The following is a 13,383-nucleotide window of genomic DNA, read 5'->3' as shown; positions in this document are numbered from 1 at the left end:
ACTGGATAAGGTGATAGTACTACAGTCTGTTAAGAACAATTAAGAAGTAAAGACACAGGAGTCCTACACTTCTTAGGGTAGGAAATTGGAAGTTATTTGGTGTGGGGGCCTTGGATTTTTTTTGTTTTCTTTTCTCAATTTTTAAATTACTTTAACTGAGGTTAGACTGTATTTTATTATAAGGCCACAATAATAGATATGCTGTTGTTCCAAAGAACTTAGGAACCCTTCCGTACTGGTTTGGACTCTAAACACTGCAGGGGTCTATGAGGTCTAAATTATTTTCACATTAATACTAATCATTTTTTGCCTTTTTCACTGTGCTGAGATTTGCACTGATGGTACGAAAGCAACTGCTGGCAAGAAAGGCAATGATAAAAAATTTAAATAGTTGTCGTCATACTCTGCATTGCTACGCATGTGTGGTAAAAAAAAAAAAAATAGAGCCAGTTCCACTTTAAAATGTCCTTCACAGAACAGTAAAATTTAATTTTACTAAATCTTAACCCTTCAGCAGACATCTTTTAAAAATACTGTGTGCAAAATAATGGGAACCATACATACGGTAGACCAAAGTAAGATACTCAAGGAAAAGCACTTTGTGACTGAGTTGCTAGCTGAGCTAGCTGCTTTTTTTTCATTTACTGGAAAGAATATCAAACCAGCTGTGGTTATTCACATTGGGGTATTTTGAGAGACACTCTCTCAAAAAACAAACAAACGAACGAAGCCTGTCACTGTAAGGAAAACAACTGATGGTTTTTGTTGCTAATGATAAAAATCAGAGCTCTCAAGTCAAAATTAGAATTTTGGAAAATCTGTAACCACAATCCTGAGCTTGATCCTTGGAAAATTTGTAACCACAATCCTGAAGCTTCGGTACAGCTTCCCTGTACTGAAAAAATTTTCTGATGCGATTGTTAGATTACAAGTATGATTTTTTGATATCTTAATGAACAAATCTGTCAACATTTGGAAGATCTATACAACTCAGCGAACCAATTATTTTCCAGACAACCAAATGTGAGCTGTTACATTTGGGTGAAAGATCCATTCAGGGTACAAGACAAACCAGTGGACTCTAAAGAATATCCATAATGATCTGGAGAAAAGCTCTTAAAATACTTTTCCAACCACCTCTTTTCATGAGGCCAAATATTCTCCAAATACTAATAAGTTTTTATTTGACCAAGTAGTCAACCTTCTCTCCAAAGCTCTTTTTTAGGCTAAGTGAAGCAAGACTAGCAAACATAAAGTAATACAGTCGGCCCTTCATATCCCCATGTTTTGCATGAGCAGATTCAACCAACTAAGGACCGGTGTAGTACTATATTTACAATTCACAGTTGGTTGAATCCACAGATGCGGAACCCACAGATAGGGAGGGCCAACTATGGGACTTGACCATCCGTGGATTTTGGTATCCTCGGCCGGTCCTGGAACCAACCCCCATGGATACTGAGGGACGACTGTATAGACTAGATTTACTAGTCTAAGATTTATAATCATTACAAAGCTTTCAATAAGCAAAAGCAAAGGTTATCCAAAAATGCACTTAAGATAAACCTCATTTAAAAATATTTATTTCTCATTTAAAACATGTTCTACGGCTGCTTACAGAGCTTTTATAGTCCCAACTTACCAAAAGTTGTTCCACCAACTTCTTCACATTCTGCCCCATCTCCGGGGACTGTGACCCGCTACACGCTAGTTTTATTAACATTGCGAGGAAGTTCTTACATTTCTTCACATTTTCTAGCATCGTCTAAATATAGAAGTATAAACAAACACTCACAAATGTTAGCTAGAAAATATACTTGAAGAAAATTTGTAAAGAGTTCTGTTTATGTAAGGTACAAGGGAGAGCTTTACCGGAGAAAGACTAGTCTGAGCAGTGGCTGAGTTCTCTGCTGTGAGACTGGGCTCACTTGAGGGGGTGGGTGGCGCTCCCAAACTTGAAGGCTTCAGGGTAGCCACAGTATTCAACGGCTTTGCAGGGGTCACTGTGACAACACTGGTTGGCACAGCCACAGACTGAAAGTAAAAGCGGTAGATATCGAGAGATGTATTACTATGATATGCATCATGGCGAGTGCCTCATTTCACACTTAGACTACAAATGGATCTTGACATCCTTGCTTTTATATTATGCTCTACTAGTCTAAGGCAATGTAACACCATTTACCAGCTCTGGACTCTGGCAGCTCTGGGTTTCATTCTCACCTATCTACCTATTTATCACTGACACCCAAGTGTTGACCTCAGGCAAGTTACTTTATCCTGCTAACCCTCTGATTCCTGTTTGTAAAAAACAAGGACAGCAATGGTACCTACTATCCTGGGATTGTTTTTAAAAAACACTGCCAAGCACGTAGTCCTCAAATATTATTAATACTTCTCCAAAAAAATTTGAAATAGTAAGTTTTTGTAAGAAAATATAGAATTTATTTTATAATATTCTGCTTTTTATTAAGTATAAATCTGAGAGATCTATTGATCGTCTCATATTCAGATAAGCTGCTTTTATGTAGACTATTAGAAAAACAGTAATAGCTTTGTAATTTGTAATAACAAATATTACAAAATGTGATTATCTTATTTTCACACTGAAAAGAATTCCGGTTGTTTCTTCTATCCTCTATTAAGTGAGGTGTGATTATAGCACCACCTGCAGGATAAAAAGTTTAATATAAGAAATCGCAAATTGGGTAATAATTTAGACAAGCAGACTGAGATAAAGCAACAATCTTATTTTAAAGACAAACACTAAAAGTTACAGAACATGAGTAAAGTTTGAGGGTAGGGGAGAGAATAGTATTTACAATTCACACAGAAAACTGAACAATGCACCATCATTTTAATTTAAATACTTGTGTTCTACAGGCATAAAACACAAAAAGGTCAGGTTGTTATTACCCTCAAGAAACTTTCTTTCTGCAACAATTAATATAAGTGAATTCAAATATACATCAAAAATTTCCACTTTAGGGCTTCCCTGGTGGCGCAGTGGTTGAGAGTCCGCCTGCCAATGCAGGGGACACGGGTTCGTGTCCCGGTCCGGGAAGATCCCACATGCTGCGGAGCGGCTGGGCCCGTGAGCCATGGCCGCTGAGCCTGCACGTCCGGAGCCTGTGCTCCGCAATGGGAGAGGCCGCAACAGTGAGAGGCCCGCGTACCGCAAAAAAAAAAAAAAAAAAAAAAAAATTTCCACTTTAGAAAGACTGAAGCATACATTAGACAAGAATGTTTTGGAGGTAAAAAAATGGGAAAGAAATTTAAAACACTGATTAATGATGAAGATGAAAACTTATGAAATGTTAAGCAAAAAAGGTAAAATTAAAAATCATACCTAAATTAGTAATTTTATTAAATATTAACAGATCTCAAAGACAACAATGAAAATGAAGTCTCGTTCTTAGTCTATCCCTAGTCCTGCTCTTCAAGGACAAGTACTGTACAGTTCCCTCTGAATCCTTTTGAAGATCTTCTAATAAACATTCTTAGGTTTATGTACAGTAAACACATACTCTTTTTTCAGTGAGTATGTTTTATACTCTACCACTAATTCTCTGTACTACTATATTTAAGAAAGTAATGTCGAACTTTAGCTGTTGACTATGATTACCTCGCAGGACTGATGGGAGGGGTTCCTCAGGCGAGTACTGTCCCTCTTCCTTATGAAGCAAAATAAGGCCCAACGAAATGTGAGCTCAGGAAAAAAGTCCTATTTTTTGTGAGTAGAAGAAGCATTTGTGGCACTCCTACTTTCCTTGTCAATATTTTATTCTGTCTCCAGCACAAAATTTGTCCTTCATAACTCTTTTTAATATAGCTACTACCCGTACCTTACCAGATACCTGCAACTCTTAAGAGGCATGGAGAAATACACAATCCTGGTCTTACTCTATGTATATAATCACACTGCCGTAATGAACGGACTGTTTTAAACTCAATCATAAATCTCAATATTCTAGACCAGGTAACGCTATTTCCATGCTTTGCAAGACTGCACTGGCACTGATTAGGCATGTCTAGGGGACCGGAGAGAAAAGACCTGGGGTATATGTGAAGTAAATTGTGAAAATCAGTTATATTAATACACAAGAGTCAGTGAAATTAATTGTATACAAACAGACTAAATTGCCTTTTAAGGAGAGTCATCCAAGTTCTAGCTCCTTATTTCCAAGAAATGCCTAAAATTGAGATGCTTTACCTCTCAAAGTGGACACAGAAATTATTCACTAACTTCACTGATAATTTCTACTGCCTTAGCCTACCACTAAGGAGCAACTCAGCTTAAAAAAGGCATCAATCTAAATTAAGAAAAGTTATACACACCCTGCATGGAAATAGCAACTGTAGACATATATATGGAAAAATAACCCAAGGAAAAGAATTAAACAACACCTATATACCATTTTAGTACAACTATATGTACTAAATCTTTAATAAATAGATACAATAAAAAAGCTGATTTACTCAAAATACTGTGGAAGTTGAAACCCCTTTCATAAAATAACTGTATTGTAAATTCTTCAAACTTCGTATTTTTCTGTTGCCTCAACATCCCTACAAACAGGCTGTGAACGCCTTGCCCAGGTGACCAGGTGCACCAGTGTGATAAGGCTGCTCCCTGCCACAAGTTCCCTTTCTGCTCTCCCAACTGTGACATAATGACATTCAAACACACCAATGAAATCCCCTCACGTCTTTTGCTTGTGTACTCCATACCAACCCTCAACAAAGGCACTTGCCCCCAGGTCCTCATTCCCTCTCAGATCCCCACTTGTTTGGTTGAGTCTGCCCCGGTGCTCCTCCCATATGGCCCCCTGCATGTCGTTCCATGCCACCCTCTTCTAGGACCTGTCAGTATAGGACGTCTCTTTCACTTTCATATACCTTCCTGTGGTGTTATTTGGTGTCCACATCTGACTGATCAAAAACAAAAAAAAAAATCCCATTTTAAGAAACATAATTATTTCTTACAACACATAGCAGCTATCAGTAGGCCTAAATTCATACCCTTTGGCCCAGTGATCTCCCCAGAATAACCTAAGGGCAGGGGGGCAGTGGAACCTAGAGTTTGAGACAATCAGCACAGAGGTCATTAAGAATAGAGTTTCCAGAGTCAGATAGAGACCTTGGTTCAAATGCCCCCTTTGCTACATATTAGCAGAAATCATGCAAATTTCTTAACTTCTCTAAACTGATTTCCACCTACATAAAATAGAGATAACACTTCCTTACAGAATAGTCACAGGATGAAATGAAATGAGATGAGGGATGTAAAGCACTTAAAAAGTGTCCAACACATTAAGTGCTCAATAAATGGTAGCCATTATTAGCAAAAAAAAAAAACAACAAAAACAAAACAACAACAACAAAAACTATGTTTAAAATCACAGTTTAATTAACTGATCACCATCTCTGTTAGAGGAAGTAATACGGTTAAGTAATTCTGAAAAACCAAACACCATGTTTGATCCACAGCATGGGATTTCACATAACATGCTTCAAGAAGATGTACCTTCTATACAGCAAAGGAAGTACAACAGTGATCCCATGACCATGGGATCCACTGATTATATCAAATATGGCATGATCCAGAAGCTGCCTGCCTAGTAAAGTATTAGGACAGCGTGCAGAAAACACAGGTGAAGTGCAAACTCAGAAACAATACTCTATGAAGATGGAATTCTATCCTCCATCTTCTAAGACTTAGTGCATACTCACTGAATCAAAAAATTCTATATGGTACTACGTCCCCAACAGGACAAATATATGAAGAACCAAGGAATCAAAGAATAGAAGGATGAACGGCTCCATTTATCATTACTCCCAAAGTTCCACTGGGGCATCCTGTGCTTCCCATTCCTGCCAATAGTGGACACACTTTCACCAAAGAACATAGCAAGAGTCCCTATAAACTAGACACCATGGCTGCCTCTTGGACACTTCAGGGTCCCTGTGTCCAGTGATCAACTGGAAAGAGAAGAGTCATTATCATGACAGGGGTAACTGACCTGACAACTGGAATAGGTAGGGTAGCTTTTACACAATGAAGGCCAAGAGGACTTTATGCAGTGAATCCAGGTGATCCACTTAAGTGCCTCTTGGTATTTCCTTGCCCAATTGTGATGATAAATGGACAAGTGACACAACTCTTGCCTCAAAGGACTGTGGCAATTTGGACCTTGGATCCCTCAGGGATAAAAGTCTGATCACACTACCACTTAAGATCCAGAAGAGTTGGTAGTTGAGTGTGGGAGGAATCTAGAATGGATGGTGGAGGAGGAAATGATGGTATCAGCTGCAGCACTGGGGACTGTAGTTTATCTTACTAACCTCTTCTTTGCTTCTCCAAGGAAGAAACCTATAGAAATCCAAGGAGAGCTGGTTTCCAACACATATGAGGAAGTAAATCCCAGCAATTCAAGGAGTAGACTGTGATACACCATCACAAAGAGAGATTTGTGTTATCCTAGCTGTTGGGAATGCTATTTAGACAGACGACAATTGTCAGCTTCTTCAGAGTCTGCTTCAGCTACAGAGAATTACCTGCCCATGAGCACAACTCTCCCTGGAGAGTCCACATCCTATGACTGATCACAGAGGGGAAATTATGGCTCATCCAACCATGTTGGCACACAGTGGGACAACTCTGACGTGCTACACTTGCTCCAAAGCTCTCCATCAGGTTGGCTGAGGCTTTATTGGACCTGCATCTAGTTCAAACTCTTACTCTCCTTCCCTTCCACAGGTATGAATCCCTAATAAATATCCCATACACCAAAATTCTGTCCCAGCACCTGCCTTCTAGACACTGTGACACATGAACATTAGATGCATTTGTATTAATTTAATACATTCAAATAAATCTGATATTCCAAGAATATACACCATGTTCATCTTGTGTTTCCCATACCTCTAACAGTTCCCAGTTTAATAAGTGTCCTCATATATCATTGAATTGCTCTCTTCAGGAAATAGCTAACAATAAATAATAACAAAAGATGAGAAAATAACCAGTGCGCACATGGCCACAAGTCACAACTTACTTGCACTGGGGAAGGCTGCGGAACAGTGGTTACCACAGTAGTTCCTATTTGTGCCAGTTGTTTAACAGGTGCCACTGCCACCTTCTTGATTAACTGTGAACTAGAATTCTTGGGGGGGAGGGGGAGATAGTACAGAGTCATCAGCGTTAGTAATTTAAAATTAATCGGTACTATGGCAAACATCAAAACACTTTACCACAGCAAACTTCTTTGTTATAACTGGTTTTATAACCTCATGAATTTTATGCATATTTTCTACTATTAACCTAACTGGTCAATTGGCCAGTTGACACTCATTTCTTATTCCTAAAGAGGCAACTGATTAAACAGATAAATATCACAGTATTTCTGCATTAAAATATTGAATTTTACTCTTTGGCTCACACAGAAAACATATAGATACTTTTTTTTTTTTTGGTCATTTCTATTGTTGGTATCCTTTTAGTCTTTTTTTAAAAATAACTTTAATTAAGCTTTATTTTTTGTGATATAATTGACATATAACATTGCATAAATTTAAGGTGTACAATGTGATTTGATATATTTATATATTGCAGTGTGATTCCCACCATAACAACTATATCACATCACATAATTATCATTTTTATTTATTGAAGTATAGTTGATGTACAGCATTATATAAGTTTCAGGTTTACAACATGTCAATTCACAATTCTTAAAGGTTATACTCCATTTATAGTTATTTTAAAAGATTGTCTATATTCCGTGTTGTACAATATATCCTTGTAGCTGATTTATTTTATATACAGTAGTTTGTATCTCTTAATCTTCTACCTCTATCTTGCCCCTCCCCCTTAGATTCTTATTTAATATATTATTATAAACAAAAGTCTGCTAACCTATCTCCTCAACCCATAGCAAACAAGAAAGGGAAGGAGCAGCTATCATTGACAGATACAGAAATAGAGAAAATGACTGGCTGAGAACCTAGAATCAAATTATGAGAGAGTGGGTTGGGGGAAACTGGCAAAGAATGATATTACCACAGAATACAATGAAACTTTTTATTAGGATGAGCCTGCTTCATCAAGAAAATACTATACTACATTCCACATTTTCTGTTTAACCAAAGAAAGATGCTCATAAAAATATACTTTTTAACTCTTGCACGCACAGGATAAGCTTTAGTTACCTAGAAAGATGATCACGTATGTAAAATAAATCATCTTCTAACAATGCCAAGTTAATGAAATATTACAGCAGATTTCTAATTTTTTTAAAGGTAATTCCTATATGATATGGATAAAAAAGAATATTATAAATTGTAGTGTTAATGTTTTACCACAAATTAAAATTGAAGCAGAATGGCTATTTTCTTCCCGTTTAGAGATGCACATAGCCCTTTGAACATCCCCTTGAGGATGACAAAATCTTTGAGTATGAAGATTAACTTACTAGTTTTGCCAAACGACAAAACCAAACACCTAGATTAAATTAACATATTCAAAGAAAGTAGCTTACTTCAAAAAGTCGAGCAGAATCATCTCTTCTATATTTTTACTGGCAAATACATACAAATTTATATGAAGATAACTGCTGGAAAACTGAGGAGGATGAAAAAAACTTTAATGTACATTACCTGCATTGTACAGATTTTGACTGTTTGAGTATTCGTTGGTACAGCTGGCCTTGAAGTTATGTTACTTGTGGTCTCGGTTCTTGTTACAGCTTGCTGAGGAGATACCAACATCAACTGACCACTGTTACTTTTGATCAAAACTGTTCCTATAGTTAAAAGAAAACAAAATGTGAGCTAATGAAGTATAATCATCACATATTCTTCTTCCCCTTCTTTCAGTGCTATAAAGTGTTCTGAATAAGTGGTTAGTTAGTACATACTGAATTCCATGTCTACTAATTAAGATACATAATATGGAAAAAATGTTGTCACTCAAAGCTATTTAAAATATTAAAAGTCTAAACATATGAACAAGATACTCCTGAAGAAGGCAAAACACTTTTCCTCATGACATCAAACTATTTATAATGCTACAGTAAGACGGTATGGTAACAGCACAAGACTACACAAACTGACCAATGGAGTAGAATAGAAAACCCCCAAATAGACCCCAAATAGCCCGCAGATACGTCATATCAAATTTTTCTAAAAGCACTGCAGATCAGTGAGAAAAAGAGCTACTATTCAATAAATAGGGCTTGCTCAATTAACTAATGGAAAAGATGAAAAGTTTCACACCATACACAAAAACCCAAGGGCATTAAGGATACAAGGATAAAAAGTAAAAACTTTTAAACTTTTAGACAATGTAGAAAACTGTCATTCTGAACTTGGGATAGGGAAAAATTTCTTAAATAAGTAAAGTTTGATATATACAACTATATTTTAAAAACTTTTGTTCAGCAAAAGACATCTTCAGGTAAAAAGACAAACCACAAAATTGGAGAAAATTTGGGGACTTCCCTGGTGGCGCAGTGGTTAAAAATCCACCTGCCAAGGCAGGGGACACGGGTTCAATCCCCAGTCCAGGAAGATCCCACATGCCGTGGAGCAACTAAGCCTGTGCGCCACACTACTGAGCCCACGTGCCTAGAGCCTGTGCTCTGCAAACAGAAGCCACCACAATGAGAAGCCCACGCACTGCGACAAAGGGTAGCCCCTGCTCACAGCGACTACAGAAAGCCCCTGCGCAGCAACAAACACACAACACAGCCAAAAATAAATAAATTTTTAAAAATAAATAAACTAAAAAAAAAAAGGAGAAAATTTTAGTTCACATATATTCAAAGAACAAATATCCAAAATGCAAAAAAGAAACACAGATACCAGTGACAGGGAAAGGTAAATTAAGACCACAGTGAGATATCACTTTATATCTACCTAGAGAGAAAAAAATTAAGAAGTCCAGTGACAATATTAAGTGTTAGAGAGACGTGTGGCAACAAAAACTCTCAACATCTTTAGGCTGGTAGTGTAATTTGGTACAACTGCTTTGTTCAACTCTACATTGTGCCAAACTGGTTCCAATTTGCATACCCTCTAACCCAGTATTTCTAACGTAAAGAGATTGTTGTCCATGTACGTAGGAGGTACAAACAAGAATATTCATAGCTGGAGTTCCATTTCTGGAATGGCAGCATGAAGAGCTCAATAAAGTCACTCCCCAGCAAAACAAGCATAACGTGAAAATTATTTTTAAAAACAACCATTTAAAGTCTTTGGAAATGCCCTAAGGCATACAGAAAATGACTAGACAATTATTAAAGAGAATCTACTAAAACTCAGAACAGCAAGAATCTGTGGCATCTGAACCATGACCCACTCCCTCTCCCTTCTCAGTTCAGGCATTGTGGACAACATAAGGCCTCCGTCTTTCCCAAACTCCCAGTTGAGGGCTATGGTATCTCCCTGGGAGAAGCAGGCCACTAGCATTTCCCATCTCTGCCACCCCAACTTGCATACAGAAGAGAACAAATTTGAAATAAGTGCATCCAAGAGTTTCCAGGCTTCTTGTTTCACCCATCCCTACTCAGAAAGGGAAGGCTCTACCCCAGGGATGGCTCAGAGAATACTTGGGGCCCAATCACCCTCACCCCAGTTCTTTCATAGGGTGGAGGTCCCACACTGGAAGAGGTAAGCAGAGAAGACCAGAGGCTACCACCATGCCCACTATCCCACTTCTAAAACATGGATATCACTCAGAAAGAAACATGCCACAGTCCTGGGTACTTGCTCCAAACATCTCCCAAAAGAAACTGACTTTATTTCCAACAGAGTGTGGGAAAGGTCAAGGTTAAGGTCACTCTCAAGTACAACAGAACAATTAAAAGGTTTCTGGTATCTTCATGACAGATATAAGCTAAGTCACAGGCATATCTCCAGTTTATCAGAGAGAACAAGATAAAGAAACAACTAAGAAGGGCCCTTCAGGGGTAAGAACCTCAAGCAATGACCTCAAAAACTACCCCTTGTAAAGGAGTCCACATTTAATTGAATCAGACTGTAGAGGAAGTTAGGCTCTAGGGCACTGTTGAAAACAAGAGGGTAACTGGCTGGCAGTGAGTGGAGCCTAACAGCTATGCATGACACCAGCTGAAGCAGAAATCTTAACAGAGAGATCAGAGAAAGAAACAGTCAAAAAGAGCCCTGCTAAAACCACTGTCATCCCAGGGTGGCTGTGCTTATGCCCAAAGCTGTACCCTGTGAGGAAAATAGACTTCACTAAAATAACACAGCCATTTAAAAAAATAAACAAACAAACAACAATAACCCACTCAGGGGAATAAAGACCAGTATCTAGACTTGCTATATTAGTTTTGGGGCTTCCCTGGTGGCGCAGTGGTTGAGAATCTGCCTGCCAATGCAGGGGACACGGGTTCGAGCCCTGGTCTGGGAGGATCCCACATACCGCAGAGCAACTAGGTCTGTGAGCCACAACTACTGAGCCTGCGCGTCTGGAGCCTGTGCTCTGGAACAAGAGAGGCTGCGATAGTGAGAGGCCTGTGCACCATGACAAAGAGTGGACCCTGCTTGCCACAACTAGAAAAAGCCCTCACACAGAAATGAAGACCCAACACAGCAAAAATAAATAAATTAATTAATAAACTCCTAACCCCAACATCTTCTTTAAAAAAAAAAAAATATATATATATATATATATATATTAGTTTTGCTTAACAAATTACAAGACATACAAAGAAAAAGAAAAGTGTGACACAGAAAAAGGCAGGCAACAGAAACCACCTATGAGGGACTAGATGTTAGATTTAACAAAGACATCAAAGTAACTGTTATAAATATGTCAAGAAGCTAAAGGAAATCATGCTTAAAGAAGGAAGATATGATGATGATTATCTCAACAAATAGAGAATAACATTAGAGAAATAAATATCATAAAAAAAGGAATTCTGTAGTTAAAAAGTACAATAACTGAGGGCTTCCCTGGTGGCACAGTGGTTGAGAGTCTGCCTGCCGATGCAGGGGACACGGGTTCATGCCCCGGTCTGGGAGGATCCCACATGCCACAGAACAGCTAGGCCCGTGAGCCATGGCTGCTGAGCCTGCGCGTCTGGAGCCTGTGCTCCGCAACGGGAGAGGCCACAACAGTGAGAGGCCCGCGTACCGCAAAAAAAAAAAAAAAGTACAATAATTGAAATAAAAATTTCACTAGAGAGGCTTAACAGCAGACTTGAATGAACAGAAGATAAGTCAGTGAACTTGAAGATAGTTCAATAGAGATTATGCAATCCAAAGAACTGAGAGAAAAAAGAATGAAGAAAAATGAACAGAGCTTCATAGAAACGCGGGACAATGGTAGGCGCACCAACGTAGGCATAATGTGAGTACCAGAAAAAGCGGGGGAGGGAGGGGAAGGAGGGCGGGGGAGAGAAAGAGAGAGAGAGAGAGATAGGAACAGAAAAAATATTCAAAGAAATAATGGCTGACAATTTCCCAAATTTGATGAAAAATAATCTAAACATCCAAGTAGCTCAACAAACTCTAAGTAAGATAAATGCAAAGAGATCCACACCAAGACACAATATGATAAAAATGTACAAAGAGAAAATCTTGAGAACACCAGGAGAAAAATGTACAAGAGTCCTGCATTAATAGGATTAACAGTTAACTTCTCATTAGAAACAATGGAGGCCAGACAGCAGGGGTATGACACATTCCACTTGCTGGGGAAAAAACAAAAAAAAACAACTATCAACCAACAATCAGACATTCCCTGAAAATATCTGTCAAAAAAGGAGATAAAATAAAGACATCCTAGACTGGGATTGACATATACACACTACTATATATAAAATAGATAACTAATAAGAACCTTCTGTATAGCACAGGGAACTCTAGTCGATACTCTGTAATGGCCTATATGGGAAAAGAATCTAAAAACAGAGTAGATATATGTATATGTAAAACAGATTCACTTTGCTGTACACCTGAAACTAACACAGCATTGTAAATCAAATATACCCCAATAAAAACGTAAAAAAAAAAAAAAAAGACATCCTCCTTAGAGGACTGAGTGCTAGCAGACAAACCAGACAGGAAATACTAAATGAAGTTCTTCAGGCTGAAAACAAGAGACTCCAGAAAGTAACTCAAATTCACATGAAAAGGGCACTGGTAAAGTTAATTATATAATTTGTATGCATATTACTGCTTTATCTTAATGGGTTTAAAAAACAACTATATAGAACAATATATATAATTGTATTCTTGAACCTATAACATATTAGAAATGTAACATATTTGTGAACAATAACACAAAGAAAGTGGTCAGGAGCAAAGTTGTACTGCACTAGGGAAATGACTTCAGATGGTAACTGGAATCTATAG

The 13,383-nt window shown here is 38.0% G+C and overlaps 1 protein-coding gene across 4 annotated transcripts in view; it reads right to left on the bottom strand.

Moving 5' to 3' along the window:
* TAF4B (TATA-box binding protein associated factor 4b) overlaps positions 1-13,383 on the bottom strand; it is a 155,344-nt gene that overhangs the window by 134,768 nt on the left and 7,193 nt on the right. For 3 of the 4 annotated variants that reach the window (XR_004521555.2, XM_073790632.1, XM_019930473.3), the window contains exons 2-5: positions 8,659-8,804; positions 7,059-7,166; positions 1,873-2,034; positions 1,643-1,765 (exon numbers count right to left, since the gene is read on the bottom strand). Coding sequence is in view for 3 of the 4 variants with exons in the window: in XM_073790632.1 (XP_073646733.1) it covers positions 1,643-1,765; positions 1,873-2,034; positions 7,059-7,166; positions 8,659-8,804 (539 nt within the window). In the remaining variant the exon portion in view is untranslated. The remainder of the gene's footprint in view (positions 1-1,642; positions 1,766-1,872; positions 2,035-7,058; positions 7,167-8,658; positions 8,805-13,383) is intronic. The other variant, XM_019930474.3, reaches the window with a different exon arrangement.

Source organism: Tursiops truncatus, chromosome 13 (assembly GCF_011762595.2).
Source record: "Tursiops truncatus isolate mTurTru1 chromosome 13, mTurTru1.mat.Y, whole genome shotgun sequence".
Lineage (NCBI taxonomy): Eukaryota > Metazoa > Chordata > Mammalia > Artiodactyla > Delphinidae > Tursiops > Tursiops truncatus.
The sequence above is the reverse complement of the archived record's forward strand: the minus strand, read 5'-3'. Positions and strand labels throughout refer to the sequence as shown.